General features: G+C 41.3%; 1 protein-coding gene and 1 pseudogene across 1 annotated transcript; one reads left to right on the forward strand and one right to left on the reverse strand.

The window, feature by feature from the left end:
* Positions 1-3515: 3515 nt before the first annotated feature.
* Positions 3516-4923, reverse strand: LOC139810078 (uncharacterized; annotated as a pseudogene).
* A 317-nt stretch (positions 4924-5240) lies between these two features.
* On the forward strand, positions 5241-5954 carry LOC139810079 (uncharacterized). The gene is made up of 2 exons (XM_071773408.1): positions 5241-5308; positions 5381-5954. The coding sequence occupies exons 1-2, from the start codon at positions 5241-5243 to the stop codon at positions 5952-5954; spliced, it is 642 nt and encodes a 213-aa protein (XP_071629509.1).
* Positions 5955-21021: the final 15067 nt, after the last annotated feature.

The raw sequence follows: 21021 nt of genomic DNA on the forward strand, positions 1-21021 counted from the left end.
GCACCAGGTTTCCACTCGCGGAAATTTCTCGACGCGGACGGCGCCGACCCTTGCGCACCTCCTCGGAGATGCCCCTGATGGTGATTTCGGGTGTTCTTCCTGTGGATGACGTCCGTGTGACGTCTGTGTCGTCGGCCGTTGACGCCGACCCCCTGGCTAGGTTTCTCGGGAGCTGGTATTACCTCTCCGGGCCACTGTTCCTGGAGATGATGCGTTTCCCGGGGATGTCGTCGGAGCACGACGTCGACCCCCTAGGCGGGTGTCCCAGGACCTCTCGTAACGGATTCCGTCGTTTGTTTCCGGGGAAGATGCGTTTCCCGGGGAACTCGTCTGACCTTGACGCCGACCCCCAGGGATGGTGTCCCAGGTTCTGGTAAGACGATCGGACGGACGAGTTCCTGGCGAAAATGCGTTTCGCCGGGATTTTGCCGGACGTTGGCGCCGACCCTCTGGGGAGGTTCCTCCGGTCCTTGCGAGTCCGTCGGACCCCTTTCTCCCCGGAGAAGATGCATTTTCCGGGGATTTCACCGGGTATGACACAAACCCCCTGGGGCTGTGTCCCAGGTTTCACCCAATTCGTCGGGCGTCTTTGTTCCCAAAGCCGATGCCCTTTTCGGGAACCTTACTCCGTCGGTAAATCTGACATCGCGCCTTCGTGCGCCAGGTACGCGGGGTGGTCCTCTGGCCCATTGCTTCTGTAGGTTACTCTGGTTTGGGCGTCGCACGTTACCGATCGTCGCCTTCGTCTCCTCAGTCGGTATCTTCTCCATCGGGCATGCTCGTCGGATCGTTTCCGAACTCGCCCCTGAAGCGCGCGGTCGCAAGGTTTATGTTAAGTGGTTAGGATTTGATAATTCACATAATTCATTTACAATGATATTTTATAATGTCCCCATGGCAGCGTTTCGGTAGAACCAGGTATAATATATTGCTTATCGTCGTACGGATTTAGAGCTATTTTCGTTTCGGGCACTGTGTACACCTCGTGTTGTTTGGACCTTCTGCAGGTCTGCTGTCGCGTCATTTCAATTTCATCGCGCAGACACCGCGTGTAATCGTCGAACATTATCCACCTGGCTACACACGACGTTACTCTTAACACTTTTAGCCCTTTTCGTATCTTTCTTACCGTCCACTCGCAAGGCGTACATCTTTGCTCTAAGCCCGACAAATTCAGTCATTATCGCACCGTTGTTTTCGTCTTTCATCAAGCCCGGAACTTTTTTATTGGCGAGTTTGATACCGTATGCATGATCGATCGCATAATCGCTAGTGTCAAATCTATTAATGTAGCGCTTCATGGTATCATACACATCGTCGCACTCGATGTGATAAATGAGACTGTCCGTATCGCTGTACGTGACTTTACGCTGTTGCAATACAACGGTAACATGTACTCGTGATGAAATTCATACAAACATGTCTTGGATATATCGAGGATGCACGTACCCACGTAGATTGGTTGGTCGAACTTCACCTCGAGTTTTCGCATTTCTATTGCTACTAGATTCTCCGAAAAGACGCTTCAAATATGAAAATTTGGTTTCGCTATCATTGCCTCCGCGCCATATCTACCCTCCTAATGAGTCACGACTCGCACGTCAACATGATTGCGCACATTCTCCATGGTTTTGCCAAACACAGCGTTGTTCATCAATTTGTATAAATTTTTCTCGAAATCATTTTTGGCCAATTTTCTAAATTTTGTATTGAGGTCTATATAATCGCGAAGCCATAGAGATTGCGCGAATTTCAATATGCGGTAAATCTTTGATATACGGAGACGTGTACCGTGACGAGTACACTGCTGCAGATTGCGATAATGTATGACAACGTTTCTTATCGTATAATGTTGCGAGGAACTTGTCCTGCCGCTTACCGGGTGGTTTATCGCGCGTCGGACAGAACGGTAGGTCAGTGTGCGCGTCGTGAAGATGTTGCGGATATTCCAAGTCGACTTCGAGAATGTAGCCTATCGAGGAATCCAACGCGACATCCATAACATTAAAATCCGTTACGTCGTCGACCCATTGAAAATCTGCATATGGCAATGGTTGACTCATTGCCCAGCCGTACAGGTTGTTTACGTCGAAATACATCAGGTACGACGACGGTTTCGATATGGATCGTACGACTGCATGTACATGTTGTTGGCCAGCGCGTATCTGTTTGAATATTGACTTAAACCGCCGCGTATACCGCGTTCTATAAACATGACCATGTCAATGTCGGTGAGCAGTTCGAAATTAATATGTGTATGCTTCAACATAGCATCCCACGTAAAACCCGGTAGAGTGTAATAATACGCGGGATCGAGTTCATAACTCGCGACGCAGCTATCGCGAAAATTTTCAAAGATATTGGCCAACAGTAAGACATCGGTTTTGAGATATAAATCACTGTAGTCACGAGCGTTCGAATGAAGAACCGCTGCCAGACGTTGACGGCGTATCGCTCTCGGATACGGTGTCATCTGTCAATGAACTGTGAAACGAGTCGCGCGGTGGTAAACACGAGTCCTCCAACTTTTCGACACAGTCAATGTACTCGTACGGAAATACGCCTTTTCGTGTCAGCAAATCAAAATTTTCTGCGGATAATTTACAAAATTTGCGTTGTAATATTTGCAGTTTATCCTTGCTGAGATAAGATGTCAATTTGTCGAGACTAGCGGTGAGAAACTTGTATAAATCGATAAATCGCAATTTGATACAAGTTTTCTTATCTTTATCTCTTCGGTGCTTTTAACGTTTTTTTATAAACGAAATGTATTTTTCTTTTGTGATTAGGAGTAAGTCCTTCGTACGCTGTAGCTATTTCCGTGGTAATAAAATGCGCGTCGTAGCCCGATAAATTGTGGAAAACTATGAAAATGCAATGCGAATCTTTGTAATTTAAGTTACAATTTAAATGCGCGGGACCTCTGTATCGACCGGTCAGATGACAATGATCGCGTACTCGTACGTCGTCTGGTTCGAACGGTTTTTCGCACACGTGACAGTGCGTTGCGCTGTTAAATTTTTCCCATTCGCCTCGCGTGAAATCTGCCATGGGTACATTAGTAGACAAGATGGTCTTTACGTCGTGAGTTAAACGTCTTAGCTCCTTGGCGAACCACGCGACGCAATCCTTATCGCGACGAAACCGATACATTGATAACGACTCGTCGTACGAGCAATGCACGTAGTATCCTATGCTAAATACGCGATGATGTTGATGTGTGTACCTGGACGTTTCCGGATCCGCTTCCATCTTTTCCAGAGTACATTCCAGGTCGGCGTATACGATAAACGGAACTCGTTCCTTTCTGTTGGGATTCTTAAAGGCCAACCACTTGTCGTTATCGCTCGGTAACTTGATCGCGCAGTTGTTCATCTCCCGACAGTCGACGGTGTGGGCTTCCAATTTTTCGCTGGAGCTGGTGCAAAGGAAGTAGTGCAAACACCTGTAAATAATAAAAATTGTTATATATCTTTTACGTAAAAATTATTTTTATTATTTATTAAGATGTATACTCACCGATCGCAAAAGTATTGCCGACCATGGTGCCTGCTCAATTGCGAGCTCACAAGGCGGGATAGGTTCTTAATCCATGCAAAATGTCCCACGTTGTCGTCATGCATGTACAGCAGATTTACATGTCTGTCCATCTTTCGATCGGTGAGGCGTATTGGCAGGATACCAAGTTCCTTGTTTTTTTTCTTGATGCTGTAGACGTTGATAGAGATGTTGTTGTAATTTTCAAAATTTTTAATTTGATCCAGCGTCATTGGAAACTTAATGTCTGTAAGATTTAGCACCGATGTGTAATGAGGATACGACGATTTCCGTTCTGCGTGTCTCTCGGCTGGATGCAGAGTAGCCACCACTGACCATGCGAAACATGCATTGCCCATTGTTCGCACGTTTATCACCGCTCTCTTTGTTTTAATTTTTCGCGGTATTTCCACAAAACACCCCGCGTGCAATGGATTGTACTTGTTGACGTTAACAGTCAAATTATAAGTATACGCGACAACGCCCATCCGCTATCACGTTCCTGTAATTCCTCCAGCGATGCTAGCGTAGGCTCGATAACGTGTCGCTTGTACCACTCGTGCAGATCGGACTCACGAAAGAGTTCATAGTTTCTCGTTGCAATACTTTTATTCGCGCGTTTGTCACCCGCAACAAATTCACCATTAAACATTGTGTTTATTTTTACACTGTCATGTCGTTGCATGACGTTCCGCACATGAATGAGTACAATTTCTCTCGCATCTTTGAGAAATTGACGAGGGTCGATGTGTTTGGAATTTATTACCACACCGGTCAGTATACGACTTTCAAAAGCCGTATCTATCTCGCGCCATCTGAGTCCTGTCTCATTCGCACTGTATCCGGCACCCACATGCACGAAACGTTGACGTACCGAATCTTTCAGACCTTCGAGTCGTGCGATACAAGCGACTAACGACTGTTTGAAACCGATTGATGGCTGTTTAAGATCGATTGATAATCGTGGCCGTTATTATTCGGCTTTGTTCTTCCAACGATTCAATAAACTCGTCGCATCGTTGCTCCCACGCGGTAAAGTCTCCTCGCGAATTTAAAAAGGGGATTGGTCCAACAACTCTTGCTCCATGCTATCACACGATCCTCTTTCTAACACAATTTGTTGTATTCACGACTTCCAATTCTCGATTACTGAGCGTATCCCCCAGATTCGTCTATTTATATTCTACTAATGATGCATCGTTTGCTTTTTTATCATATCTAATTTCACCGTGATCTCAGCATCCATACATTTGCGCCTTCCGAAAAAATGTACGATTTGCAGTTTTACACGTGTGCGATGAAATTATCGCGAGACACGTATGTTCTTGAAAACGATATCGCACCATTGACTTTTGGTGATTTGATTTGTATAACTGCAGCAGTCATACATCGGCGCTATTTGCAAAATTTGCAGTTTTGCACGTGTTCGATAAAATCATCGCGAGACACGTCGCGATGTGTTTTTGAAAAAAATTATATTTGATGCTATTGCCCGATGAAATGATCTCATCACGAATGTTCTTGACAAAGATATCACATTTAACATATTGTATGTGGATTGTGGTGGTGGTCACCATGCAGCATCCGTACATTGGCGCTATTTGCAAGATTCGCATTTTTATATGTATAAATGTTCTACAAGAATTCTAGCGCGCGCAGTCGAGAGTTTTATACAGTTCGAGTACAAACAGCCTCCAGTTACGATGAACACTCACGGTGCAAACTACTACGTTCCGATTCAGGATGAAACGTGCGAGAAACAGCACAATGAGTAAGTACCGCTAATTTTCGTATATATTTGTGCAAAAAAAAAACTTTTATAAACATAATTGTATTTTTTCAGTTTTGATAAACCCCGCTACACGCCTCGTATTTTGGGAAGGAGATTTGCCTTGACATCGACAGCGTACAAATTTTTGGATGTTGGAATCAACGCGGGACCTATGTCCTCTGTGGATATACTTATTGGTGATAACCGAGGCAATCGGATAATTCTGCCTCATTCAACGTGGGTGACATTCATTGAAAAACGTGCAGATATTCAGCGATTCGTGCAGTCACCGGCGCCATCATCGCTCGCGTTTCGAGATCTGGAACTTGTTAAAATACGTAATGCGGATATTGCAAAATTGACATCGTGCGCCACTAGCTTGTACATGAAACCGTCAACCGTACTCTTCTTGTTCGAACTAGAACATTGCGTCGCGAATGTGTATTTTCAATTATGCCAAAATGTTCATGGCGTAAGTAAAAAATTTAAACAATTTGTAATCATTTTACGCCAAAATTGTATCACCGATAAATGTAATGCAGTTAGAATATTGCGTGAATTTTATGACAAAAATTCAATTATTGATTGTGAACTGTTGGCGTATGCTGCAGATAATATTATACACGATGTATTACATGAGAAATAAATGTATATTAAAATGCATATCACTGTATCTAAAATTATCTTTCCTTCTGTCTACCGTTCCCTTATCCACCGTCAGCGGTTTAGAATTACAGAACTCTCGATAAGAATGTGCGTGCCGCACTCGTCGCGCGATCATTATACGTTTTTTCTCATCTGTCTCATATAAATTATTAAATATACTTCCTCTTATTTCCAATAAAAAGAAATCACTTAAAATAATATAAAAAATGATCTAGCTATAATGGGTGACGGGAGCGAGAGAGAGATAACGCGAACGGGGGCCGGGGGCGAGAGAGACCGCGCGCGAACGAGAAGACGCGCGCGAACGGGGGACGGGGGCGCGAGAGAACATCAACGAGGGGGAGATAACGCGAGCGAGAGAGCGCCGTGTGACGTCACGCGGGCCGACGCGGCCGTTGCACGTGGACCCCTCCCCGCGGCGCGGCGAAAACGCGAACGCGGTCACCCGCGGCGCAACCGCAAATGCCCCCGCGGCGCACGAAAACGCGGTTATCCTAAATCGAGCGACGTCAAATCACTGATTGGAGACCACCATCATCTGAACGTACTGACTGACGACGCACCGAAGAGCGATCCTTCCAAAACCGTTCTTATCGGCGAGAAGGATGATCGTACTTTCGCTCCTACAGCTGCAGAGGAATTAACCAGCAATTTTGGTCAACTCAACATTGGAAGCAAGTCGGGAAAACATCGATCTTTTAGGCGAATCGTTAGAGGTGCATTCGAGCCCCGTAGAAGGGAGAGTTCAACATCCTGCTAATTTTAACGTCGCGAGTATCCGAGGGAATTCCGTACCCGACAACATGCCCGTGCTACCTCCGGATTACGCGCCAAGCGGCATCGAGAACTCGCATGCCGTCGATAGCCAGCCAGTGGTCGGTCAGGATCTTCTAATACCTAATACATATCAAAGTGCCGCTAAGATAACGGACGGTGTCTCGCAAAACGGGTACGATCAATGGTACTATCAAAACACGCTGGAGAACGCGCCCATCGTACCCCCCCGCCCTTCACCCCTCCCTCAGATCCCACGGGGTGGATTAGAATTCCCTTAGTTTACCTACTACCGTATGGTGTACCAATAGTGAACCAAGTGGCTGGATACTGGTACAACCAGGCGATCGGGTGATGTCCCAATTGCCGGACGCAACGAACTCAGCGGCCATAACCTTGATAGAAATTAACACAAACAATCAGCATTGACGCGCGGCATTGTTTAGTGTGCTTGTTGAGTGTGCTTAAAGTGTGTTTAAAATTACGCTAAACTGAGGCAATTATTTGCAGTAAGTATGATATCTAACATTTCACAAATTTGGTTTCGTCGAACGAGTTCGTTATTGCTATTATGTAGTCAGCAGATTGTTTACATTGGAAAAGTCTTGAACGTAACCTCTCGAACCGCGAATTTAGGTTAATCGAGCATTATGCGTGAGACTCGACAGCAGAGCGAAGGTACTCCAGATCCGTTCAAAGATGCCCTATTTTGGCCCCCGGATCTTCCAAATAAAAAAAAGAAGAGGCTTCTCAACGGTCCCAAGCCTCCCACTGTGGCTACTTTCGATAAGTGGGTGGAATATGAAAAATCTAAAGAAGAGAAAAAAAGAAACATTCTACGTGAAAAAGAAGATAGGATAAAGAGAAGGAAGGAAATGCAAGAAGAGAAGAAACGTGTGCAAGAAGAGAAGAAGCGAGCGCAAGAACAAAAGAAACTGGAACGAGAAGAGAAAAAAAGGCAGCTGGCTGAATTGAAAAAACTGCAAAAAGAACTGAAAAAAAACAAAAACAAAAATGATAAAACGAAAATATTTTACAAACTGTTGTTATATGTTACCTGCATGTGTTACCTATAAAATACTGAAAAAAAACTGTAAAACAAAAAAAAATGGTAAGGCGAAGATATTTTACGAAAAGTTACTATATGTTACCTGAAGTTACGAAAAGTTACATAGTCTTACTAATAAAGAAATAGTGAATAAAATAAAAAATGTTGTCTCTACTTTCATTTGCGACTGGTTGGTAATAGGGACATCGAGTGGCCGGGTATCGGGACATAACCAAAAACTGATGGCCGGGTAGTGGGACATTTCCTTTTCTCGCATTTTTCGAAAAAAATCAACTATTACCGATAGAACTAATTATTGGATGGTTTCCAGAAACTAGAGAATCCAAGCTTTCGTTTCGTCGTATCCGCTTATAGATAAGATTTGTTAATATATATAAAAATTCAATTTCAATTTTCCAGGCGTCTTAAATAGTTCGCTATAGGGACGTTTACCTTACATTTATTTTCACACGTGTGTTTTATTATTATCTGCAAAATATTTGGTAACTGTAAAAATCTCCTTAATACAAGTCTCAAAAGAATAAGTTGTAACGATTTATTTGTTACATGCATGCCTATGTGTGTTTTTATGTAACGTTTTGGATGTAATGCAGTGGCAATATCTATAAACTGTGGCATAATTAGATAACCGCGTTGTATAAAGTATTTTAATGTTAGATGTTCAGTTTTAAACTGAGCAAAAGCATTTTGTAAAATTGTGCACATATCTTTTATACTAAATGATACATTTCGCTTACTCTCTGTACTTTTATATTTATGTATAATAATTTCAATAGTTAATTTATAAAAATTGCTTACATATTGTATTATTTTATGTGCAAGCGATCGTAATAAAGAATTATCAGAATATAATTTTGAAACAAATAAAGCAGCGTTTCTTGTTACTATATCATCTTTTTAACGTTATTGACGGATCGTTCATTATTTGTTCGCAAGCCTCTGTGCTTAATAAATATTCAGCATTAGTGTATTTTTTAAACAAGTCATCAGTTTTTAAAATTTCTGACAAATTATTATTTAGTGAATGCAGTTCAGATATAACAGAAACATTTGTATTATTTTGACTGGGATGTTTTAGTATTAAATGGCATTTAAATGAATATAAATTTATGAAGGTACGCATACAATTGTCTTGTTTGCATATAAAAATAGACTGTGAGGCGTTGTGCACTATTTTTAAATGTGCTATGAGACATGTGACTGTTAAAGAATTATTACCGCAAAACGAACAGATATACATGTTATGGCAGATAGTTATACAATAATCTTTTTTAATGTTTAGTAGTCTATGCAGTTAAAGGAATAAATAATATTATAAGTAAAATAACTTAACAAACTATTGAAATAATAATTAATACTGTTTTAAGTATATAACATAAAATAATATAGCATACATCTAAAATAAAGTGATTAATTCGTCATGGAGTTGAGAGTATTAATAATTGGCATTACATATTGTTGGGGATTCCTGCGATTGATCATTGTAAAAATTTGTATCTGTTCGTTATATGTATTATACTTTTCCCCGTGTCGGCCTCTCACGCGAAACAATATGTATAAGTTCGGAAACGGCGAAGGGAGCCGATCCGCGCCGAAAGCGAGCGCACGTCAGCATATCCCCACGCGACTCGCCTGACAACCGGCCTCCCTCTCAACGAACCCGCCGCGCCGGGGTATTTAAACCGGCGCTCCGACAGGAACCGACACTTCGTCTTCACGATAGCGCTCCGCTGTTCCCGACGAAGCCTTGCGACCGTGCGCAAGCGCGGCTCGCATTGCGAAATCCTAGGCGCCTAAGGTGGTGCTGCGGCGCCTTTCCGAGGAGGCAGTGCGGCTGTTGGCGAGGCAGGCGGAGCCGGACAACGCGGCCGTGCCGATTGTGGAGACGGCAAAGGAGCCGGGACCGGCGCGCGAGGCGACGGTTTCGTTAATACGGAGCCCGGGAACCCAGGAACAGGGTCCGACTCCGACCGACGACCTGGGTCTGCCGACAGACCTGGGCCTATTGAAGGACATCGTGGAGATGCTCGAGGCCGAGCTCCCCGATATCCCGGTGGTGGAGGCACGCGCTCCCGAGGCGTTGGAAGGCGAGCGGATGACAGGGGGCGAATCCGTGGCGGAGGACCACGGGTCCACGGTCTCTTTCCGTAGTCCTGAGGGCAGCAGCGGATCCGAGATGGACGAGGCGGAGCCACGTCCCATTTAATTTTAAGTCCAGCGTTCGCGTCCCGAGGATGGGGTTAAAGGCGGGTGACATTAATAGTTAGTTTGTTTTCCCTGACGACTATGATCCCTTTTTCGCCCGATTCGTTTTGTTTGATCATAGTATGGAGAGCGACCCCATCCGGCGCACAATTAGATATAAACGTATCATGCCGCGCCAGTATTTTCTGTTTTTTATTTAGTTGAGGCTCAAGCAGCGTAAACCCTCGAGAGGAGGTAGATATTTATTTTCATTTTCCAATTACGCAGCTTTTATTTTATTCCCGTCGGCGCGGGTACGGGAGGTCGTGCGGCGGCACGACAGGGCTTGAGCCCAACCACACTTTCCAGGAAAGGGGAGGCTCCCGTGCGGATGACCGGGATGTTTCCACGCAGTATGGCGGACGAGCCATGACGGTCCGCGGAACGGGAGGATGACGTATAGCAAAATGGCGGAACAAGCCTGCGGAGTAACGACTGTAGCGTCTCGGCGGCTATCCGAGGTCCGAGAAGGTAGAAGCGCGCCACGGAATGGCGAAAATGGCGCGCGAAAGGAAAATGGCGGACCGTCCGCAAACTCAAAGACTACGCGACGGGCGTGTAAAACTAAGAGCTATAATCGCAAGAGGAGACCCGCGAAACGCAATACGCGCGTCAGAATTGAGATCCGACCAACGGTAAAAAAGATGGCGGACCGTCGGGAATTTTGCGAACCGACAGCACTGCGATGAAAAGATACGTCCCTGACGAGGGCACGGGGTCCCCGAGTCACGCATACGGGGTTGGCGACGCGATACGGGAACGCGGACAAGAGATAGCGAACCGTCCGCGAACTTGCGCTAGGTGCGTCATCTACAGAAGTTGGGCATCCCTGACGTCGAGAGGCACTTCGCCGAGCCTACGAAACCGGGTCCCGTTGAGACCCGCTGGCCGGGTAACGAAATGGCGGACCGTCCGGGATCTCGCACTAGGTGAGCCATCCCCAGGGAAAAGACATCCTTGACGAACGGGGACGTCCCCACGGACGTCCGTGTCCGGTCGCCGGCGAAATCCGACGACCGGTAACGAAGTTACGGAACCGTCCGCCATCTCGCGACCTAGACATCTTCTACGGGGAAGAACCGCGGAAAGCGTTTTACTAGGTCCGAAGTAAGCGTCAGGAGGGATCGACGTCATCGGCGAGCCCGGTGCTCTGCACCCGGACGTCTTCCTCAGGGAAGTCGCCCGGATGGAAGTTGTATACATCGTAATAGACCTGGCGCACAGGTCGGCGTCAGCGGCCGCGCGAAATTCGTCGCGGTGGGAAACCGCTACCCCGTCGCCAGGACGGAGTGACCGCGCGAGCGCAACGCGCGTGGAAATTTCCACGGGGTTCGGCGCAAACGGCGTAAACACCCGCGTGGAAAAGTACCGGGGTCTAATGCGTAGTTAGCGGCGAGAGAAAGCGGAATAGACGTCGGAGTAGGGATATACGATACCGATGGTGGGGAGCTCGAACGAGACAAACAACTCGAGGCAGTCTCTCGGGGATGTTCGAGCGTATAACACGTAATAAGTCTCGCTCTGTCGTTACCGCGCCAAGTCACCGCAAACGTTACACGAGTGCGATAATTGCGAATCGTCAACATTCATAACAACCGGGAACGCCCGCGGAACGCGTTAATTGTCGTCTTTACATTGACGAACGGCCTTTTTAGACCGAAATTACTTCGTGCGTCGTAGATAAACGGGGCGTATGTGCCTACGTATACGAGCGTCCGACATCTTGTGTGACTTGAACTTTTGTGAACAACCATCACTGGAAATCAATATAATTGAATAAATTAAACATCCTTTTCGTAAAAGATTTCGAAAATTTATTAAATTGGACTTACCTTCTACTTACCTGATCCATTGGCGTCGATCACTCGAAGTCCCTCGTTGATCCTGGATTCCGGTGGCAGCGACGATCCTGATCGGCGACGGCGATGATCCAGCGGTGGCAGGAACCTGAAAAAAGAAGAGAAATTAGTCTGATTAATAATTAGAGAGATCGTTCGATACTTACCTTCTCGGTGGTTCAAAGGTCAAACCGAGTGGCGACCGTTGATTTCTAAGGACACGTAGCGTTGATTCGTGCCTCCAATAGTACCGTCCGGTTACAGCCTAACGTCCAAACTCCCAGGGCGATACACCAAACGAGGTCCGGTGCTCCGAGTCTCGACTGAGGGCTCTCAGGTGTCCCCGAACTCCAGCCTACCAAATCCCGACAATCACGATTCCGCGGGGTCGAGCACGTTCATCCTCGCAGCGAGCCCTCTCGCTGTCGTGATCCCGGGACTTCGCCTCCTGCCGTATATCCCAACCGCGTTTCATTCCGCGCCGATTACATCCGCGCCACCGGTTTTTGTATATACCGCATTTTTGTTTGCACCTTCTGTAAGACCGCGCTCCGTGAGTCCGTCAGATCGCGCCAAAGCGCATTCGCACTACCATTGTCTATACATACCGCGTTCCGTCAATTTGTATCTATTATATCGAATAAACGTTGTTATCGTATTTTACAAGCTAATTACTGTCTTTGGGCCTTCCATTCAATCTCCTGACCCGGCGAGCTAGTCCGCATTCAACTACAAACTTCGGTCATTGCATAATCGAAAACACAACGCGAAGCCGCACGTGAGATCTCGCGTCTTCTCTGGACGAATCCGGCGTTCCGTTCGGCGTACTCACTACGCGCCCGAACACATATGAAATTTGTTTATCATATTTTGTAGAAAATTTGTAAAGACAAAGCTGCAGTGTATACCAAATGTGCTCACTTTCTGGTGAATAATTAACATCAAATACATGAAATATTTTGAAACATAAATCAACTGCTTTTAATGCCGTTGAAACTTCATATAATATTTTATCTATGCAAACATAGAATCCATTTAGGGTCGGTGCACCATTTGTGGCCACTTTAAGGATTTTTGACGAAATAAATGCGTTTTAATTAAATTATTTTTGTTATGTAACGCTTTTAACTACTTTAATATATTTTTAAGAATCTTTTAGATAAGAAACTTAAGATCGCGGCAAACAAATAAACTTAAATAAATGTTTTAAAAATAAAAATTATATTACATAAGTTCCGATTTCACCGTTTTTGGCCACCAAAACACCAGTTTTCGCCACAATAAGTACTAGTTTTGGCCACATAATGAAACTAAGGTTAATTTCTAATTAAACAATTAATAAATAGGTATATATAATAAAAATTATGATTTATTTTCATTGTTAATATTTATTTTTAATAAAATATATTAATAGCATATCATACATAACTTCTATCAACTAATATCAAAAATTTAAAAAATGTATATATTTTATAAAGGTTCATACGTCATCAATAGTAACTTAACTTTTTTTAATTAGAATTGTAAATCAGATATCAAATAAAATTGTAAAATAAAATAAAAAATAAAATATTAAATAAAATTGTAAAATAAAAATATCAAAAAATTAACATTGTTAAAAATAATTCATCTATTAGAGTTTTTACTTCTAAGACTTTCTTGTTTTATTAGCAGTTTGTAATTTTTTAGCAATTATTTCATCAGAAGGAAAGAAAGAAGTTCTTATTTCGTTGCGTTGATCGAAGATACAGCTTACGGTACGGACGTTCTTGTGCAGAGCTTCTTAATTATATTTCTGGTAAAGCAACCCTCTACAAATCTACTTCTGTTTACAAGTCAAGATAAAAGACATACAAGATAAAACTGTAATCTTGAAGAAAGATATAATTATTACTTTTGAAATGATCGATGAAACTACATACGTCCCAAGATTCCAATAAATTTTTTGTGATATCGTCCATCCTTATCCTTACTATGGCACAATTTAACACGCACTTATACTTATGCAATTTATGGACGTCACTACACGCACTTACAAAGCACAATCTGCACAACGCATGAACGGCACGATTACTTAGTGATGCTAAAAACGGGCCTCAATAACGGCGATAAAGAACGCATGCATGTAGAGTGCGTTCGGGGAGACGCTATTAGCGTTACCTAGCGCTACTGGCTGTTCGCGAAGCTCTATAATAGCGCTACCAAACGCTGTCGTGACGTCATTACTGGTAGTGTTATACGTCATAACTGCTCGCTACCAACGCTCTTCCTTCCGAGGTAATGCATTAATAGCGTTAGCGTTTACAGGCTCTATGAACAGCGCAATAGTGAATGGTAGTGAATTGTTGTGATTGTTTATTTGAAGAAAAAGCTTTGCGTGTGCACACGTATTGTAAATATCGTATTAATTACGAAGTTACAAATATAGATTATATAGAAACAGATATACATATAATATATTTATATAATAATTTTCTTTTTCAGCGGCGGCGAAATTGGCGAGTGATAATTTATCGGAATGAACAAAAATAGCAAACAATAAATACTCAGCACTTGTTTTCAAAATACGATCATTTCATTAGCATTACTAATGTCTTTTCTTTCACAAAAGAAAATAAAATTTATCTTAAAATGTTATTCCTGACCATCATACGTAACAAAAATAAAATGTAATTCACTGTATATAACCATCAGATATCAAACTTCTTTCTCTCTTACTTATTAAATATTTATTCACATATTAAGTTGTATAAATAATATGAATAATATACTTAATGTAAAACTTATTTTACTGACTTTAAATACATATCTTTTATTAATTTGAAATTACCGCAAATAAATATTATTTTATTAGATTTTGATGGTTTTAACGAAGACGTTTTGCTGTGATAAGCAAACCTGCAGAAGAAAACGCGCATTCAGATGCTGAACTTGTAATTGCGGTAAGGCATAAATGCAGCATACCAATTTGTACAAATTCGGCAGTGACAACTTCATTTATTAATTTATTCCACCATTGTAGAGGATCTTCGATAATATATTCTGACATATGTAAATACTTTTTAACTTTGACAAGAATAGGATCTTCAGGAAGAATAATGCTTATTGTATGTTTCGCAGCCAACTCCAATCGTAATTTTTTAGTCCAAGAAGCTCACATGACTTATTAGGATAACCAGCTATTATGAAAAAGTAAAACTAAACATGAGAATTTAACTTATATATATCATAAAAATAATAATCTTATATTTGGTGATTAATATAGAAGCTGTTGCAAATATAAACTATGTAACTATGACTTATATATACTACTTATACTAGGCTTAATTACAATATTAAGCCTAGATTTTGTAAATCTAGATACTGTAAATTACCTAGACTAGGTATTGCTTAGATATATATATAGTTTATAAAAATTGTAATAAAAGTTATATATAGCTTAATGGACAAAATTCATATACACTAATTTTTTCATTGTATTAAAAGTATAAATTAATTTTATATAACATATAATCAAATGGAACCAAATATGGATATATTATTAAAAATATATTTAATTATATTTCTCATTTTATATATAAAAACAATGTCATTCAATTGGACAATAAGTTTTACTAGAACAAAAATATTTGTTAAAATATGATCTAATCTAAAACTTAATGTTAATAAATAAGATATAAAAATAATCTAACCTGCTCATTTCTAATATTCAGGGGAATTATTTTGTGGATCATATATATTAAAAATTCCTTAGGAGATTGCTGCTTGTCTGCGAGATATTCAGCAACACCTCTAACACTTTAAAGAGTCGGATCCAGAAGTGCTCCGCAAACATAAGTTTTATGAATTTAAAATCGCTTTTTTATATTTTGTAAAATAGTTTCTTCAAGTTGTTTTACTGCGAATGAATCGTATTCATTTACACACATCTCTCAACTTCTGCCCTGAAAATATTAAAGAAGTAATTGATACAACAGCATCTATTAACTCAGCTTTTTAAATTTGGCAGCGCAGGGGTTACAAAACGCTACGCTAGTACGCTACTGCTGTTCATGGAGCTCGCATTCGCTAGCGCTATCATGGCTCCATGAACGAAGTTAAGCCCCGGACACACAAATCGAGGAAGACGTAAGACGTAAATCGTAAGGAAATCCACTAATCAGAGTCGACTATTCCCCTCTTCTTCCCTCTTAAAGAGGGGAATAGTCGACTCTGATTGGTGGATTTTCTTACGCTTACGTTTTACGTCCTTACGGCATTTTATGTGTGAAGGCCTTTAATAGCGTTAGCGTTGGTAGCGCGGTAGCGAGCTGCTCCCCAGTGTGCTGCGAGAGCAGAGTGGGGAGATGGCGCGGATGGCGCATATATACGTATGTGTGTGAGCAGGAGAGGACGCAATAAAGATTGACTGATAAGCACTGTGTACCAAAGGCCTTATTTCTTTAGTATAGCCCTATAGGACTACTACACATTGGCGACGAGGATTAATTAAATTTAACTAGCCGAAGTGCGAACAGTTGTGCCAGCTGTTCAGGTGCGAACAGCTCGCAGCAATATAAGAAATCTCACTATCGAGATGTAAGGTAACATTTGAGGTTATGAGACTAGATCACGCACGCTCAGGCTGATCTAGAATCAAAGCAAGTGTAAAACCAGGACAACAATAATCTACATAATAAATGTCATCACGTTAAGTCGTGAAGTATATAAGGGTCACGCAAGTAGAACTTTGTGCTTCAAGCACATATAACGTCATCGCGTTAAGTCGTGAAGTACGTAAGGGCCACGCAAGTAAAACTTGGCGCATTGGACATTAAAGACTATGCGAGTATAAAATATAATACAAATTAATATTCAGAGCCATGCAGGATTAAATACCTGATATACCTATATAGAGTATTACTGTAACTAAGGGCCACGTAATATGAATTTATTATTAATATTCAGGGCCATGCAGGATTAAATACCTGATATACCTATATAGAATACTACAGCAACTAGGGCCACGTAATGAAATTATTATGAAGTTTGTATAAAATATATAAACATACTGTACAAAATATATATATACAAAATTAATTACAAGCCTCTAAAATTAAATTGATTAAATAAATCACAGGGTGATCCAGGATGGGCACGAACACGATAACCGGGGCCCCTTGATTTGACTGTGGTTTCTGGTAGTATTTTTTACGCTGAACAAAAAATTATATAGGTCTTATAGGGCTAACTGCTTTAGTTTTCGAGATATGCAGTATTAAAGCTCAAAATTAATATAACTTGGTAAATGTCTAGATTAAAAGCGACCTCACCGGTGTGGGTTGGGCAGGGGGGGCTTCGCCCCCCCGCACCCCCCTCCCATTGTATGAGTAAACCTACGCAACTCCCCCGAAAGCACGGGGGGGGGGTGTGCGTGAACCTCGGTTCGCGTGGAAAGTATATGCGTGAACTATTTCGGGACTACCGCACCTCCCTCAAAAGCACGGGGGGGGGTGTGCGTGAACCTCGGTTCGCGTGGAAAGTGTATGCGTGAAGGCAGTAGGTTCCGTTGTTAGGCGTTGGATGTTGTTTACATTTTTAAAACGTAAACACAGAAACCTCATTTCGTTTAGTAGACGCTTGTATTCAGTTCTTGAAGGTAGTCAGTTACATTCGTACTCTCACATTATGTGTACCGATATTCATCCTCGTCTTCACCCAAAATTGATAAATTTTTCTTTTTTTTCTTCGTTTCACGACATTATTTCTGAGAATAAAGTTGCACAAGTTTTTCTCGAAGAGATGAAGATAATTCCATCATCAACATCAACACCGCCTATTTGTTGTGGATTACCAATGAGAGTCGAAAAAAGTTTTCTGTTGAAATTGAATTGGAGATGGCGTTGTTCAGCTCAACAAGGAAAAAAGAAGAAAGGATTGAAATGTTGTCGCAAAATAATTAATCCGAGTGAAGGAACATTCTTTGAAGGAACTAAGTGTCGAATCGAACTTCGTGAAATTGTTGCAATTGTGATATGTTTTGTAATGAAAATGTCTGTAACTGATGTCATTTATCATCTCCGTTCATGGCGGTATCAACAACATAAAGATGAATTAAGTAATTCAACAGTGAGTGATTATTTTTCATGTTGTCGAGAAATTGCGGAAATCATTAGTTCTCATCATATTAAAATGCTTGGTGGTGTGGGAAAAACGGTACAAATTGACGAAACTTTTTTTACTAAAAGAAAGTATCATCGAGGCCGTGTTACAGAGCAAATGAGTATTGTTGTTCTGGGGTTGTATTGCAAAGAAGACAAAACCGGCGTTTTTATAAAAGTAGATGGAAAAAGCAAACGTCATTTGTGACCATACATTAAGAAATTTGTCGATCCAAATACATCTATAATATGTACGGACCAAGCGAAGCAATTTCATGGTGTAGAACAGCTTTTTGGACCACCATGCACTCATCTCACCACTAATCACAGTGTTGGAGAGTTTGTGGCTGCAGATAATTCTTTGAACACTATTAATGATTTAGAAAACCAGAATAAACTATTTAAAAAATCAATAATATCTCGCAAATCAACTCAATTACTTTATCAGTACATGGCATTGTATTACTACCGTAAAAACATTTTGGAAAAACAATATCGCTGTGATCTTGGCTCTCAAATAATGCAATTCTTCGAGGACATGGCCAAAGTGTATCCTGGTTACATTGATGGACAAAAAATGGACGGACTTTTTTTGAAAAATCTTGAACTTCTGTCACAAGATGAAGAAGATATTACTGATATATTGCCACCACTAAAACGTCATCGTGAGATGTCACTCGAGGAAGAATTTGATTTTGGCAGTGACAACAATTCTGATGATGATTCAAGTTTCGATCCATAATGTATGTTATAAAGAGTATATTTTATTTATAAACTAGAATTTTTGGTGACCTTGACAACATACTAAAATATCAAGGTCATCCAAGGTGGTCCCCCCCATCTATACAATTACCAAGTAAAAATTTATATTATATTTATTTTGAGCTTTAATACTGCATATCTCGAAAACTAAAGCAGTTAGACCTATATAATTTTGTGTTCAGCGTAAAAAATACTACCAGAAACCACAGTCAAATCAAGGGGCCCCGGTTATCGTGTTCTCCCCCCAGGATGGCTTCCACTCTACCCTCATTGGAGAAATTTGACTGCGATGGTGATCCAGGGGCAATAGGCCTAAAATGGGGGAAGTGGAAGAGAGCATTCCAGATATTCCTTACAGCGGCTAATATCGAAAAAGAGGAAACGAAGAGAGCTACTCTTCTACATACTGGAGGTTTGGGACTTCAAAAAATATTCTATAGCATTCCAGGAGCACAAGGATCAGGAACGGAAAATGAGAAAGTTTATGAGATAGCTATACAGAAATTAGACGAGTATTTCGCCCCGAAGCAGAGTAAAATATACGAACGTCACATATTTAGATTAATGAAACAAGAAGATAAAGAAAAATTCGAAAAGTTTGTGGTTTGTCTAAGGAGCCAAGCAGAGAAATGTAAATTTTCTGATGCTAATGAACACATAATTGATCAAGTGACAGAAAAATGTAAAATAAAAGAGTTAAAGAAGAAAATATTACTAATGAATGACGAGGCAAGTAATTTAAACGCGATCATTGCAGAAACCAACGCTTTGGAGGCTGTGACCCGACAATTAAAAGATTTCTCGAGAGCAGACATAAAGCAAGAAATAAATAGATTAGAAACGACACAGAAAAAGACCAAAACAAAATGCTACCGGTGTGAGAGTGAAAATCCGATGACAAAAAATGCCCAGCTCAAAATAAGAAATGCCTCAAGTGTAGTTACATCGGTTACTATAGAAAATATTGCAAAACAATCAAGAGGAAACACCCTGGATTTAAGAGCAGCGGTAAGGAAGAGATCCAAGACACAAAAAAGCAGAAGATAAACGATACCAGGTATATCGATGATGCAGATGATTATGTATTTCATACTGACGATGACGATAGCCTTATTACTGTCACCTTGGGAGGATTACCTGTCGAATTGTTAATAGATTCGGGAAGTAAATGCAACTTATTAACGGATAAAACGTGGATAAATTTGAAAAGCAAGAAAATCCGAGTTTATAATCAAATAAAAAATCCTGACAAAGTCTTCATGCCATACGGGAAAACACAACCTTTAGAAGTGATTGGATCTTTTGAATCTGAAATAACTGTTAACGGAATCACGGAGAGAACTACATTCTATGTGATAAAAAACGGAACGAAAGACCTCTTGGGCAAGATTGCTGCTAAATTTCTAGGAGTGTTACGCATAGGATTAGAAATAAACGCTATAGGACCATTCCCGAAATTCAAAGATGTTCTCATTGATCTGCCTATTGATCCTAGCGTTAAACCGGTATGCCAGCCATATAGAAGAATTCCAATTCCTTTGGAGACAAAAGTGAATAACAAGCTTAGAGAGCTAATTGAATCTGACATAATTGAAATAGTAAATGAACCGTCTAGATGGGTATCTCCAATGGTACCAGTTCTAAAAGAAAATGGGAAAGTAAGAATTTGTATTAATATGAGAAGAGCCAATGCAGCAATAATCAGAGAAAACCATCCTTTACCAACAATGAATCAATTATTATTACCAAGAGTTAGGGGAGCTAAATTTTTCTCGAAATTGGACGTAAAAAATGCCTTTCATCAGACAAAAATAATGCCTAGCTCTCGCTACATAACTACATTTATTATTAGTTTGGGATTGTGCCGATATAAAAGAATGATGTTTGGTATATCATGTGCCCCAGAAATTTACCAAAAGACCATCGAGAAGATATTACTCACATGTGAAGGTGACATTAACTTCATCGACGATACCCTTGTATTCGGATCAGATGAACAAGAACATGATTGACGATTGGAATATACCCTAAAGGAGCTGCAGGAAAATAATGTTCTACTAAATACGGAGAAATGCAAGTACAAATTAAAAGAAATAGAATTCTTAGGACACAATCTATCTGCCTCGGGCGTCAAGCCTTTAGGGAAATACATCAAAGTCATCCAGACATTTAGAACGCCAAATACGGTGGAGAAAATTCAAAGCTTTCTTGGACTGGTAA

This window comes from Temnothorax longispinosus, chromosome 3 (genome assembly GCF_030848805.1).
Source record: "Temnothorax longispinosus isolate EJ_2023e chromosome 3, Tlon_JGU_v1, whole genome shotgun sequence".
Taxonomy (NCBI): domain Eukaryota; kingdom Metazoa; phylum Arthropoda; class Insecta; order Hymenoptera; family Formicidae; genus Temnothorax; species Temnothorax longispinosus.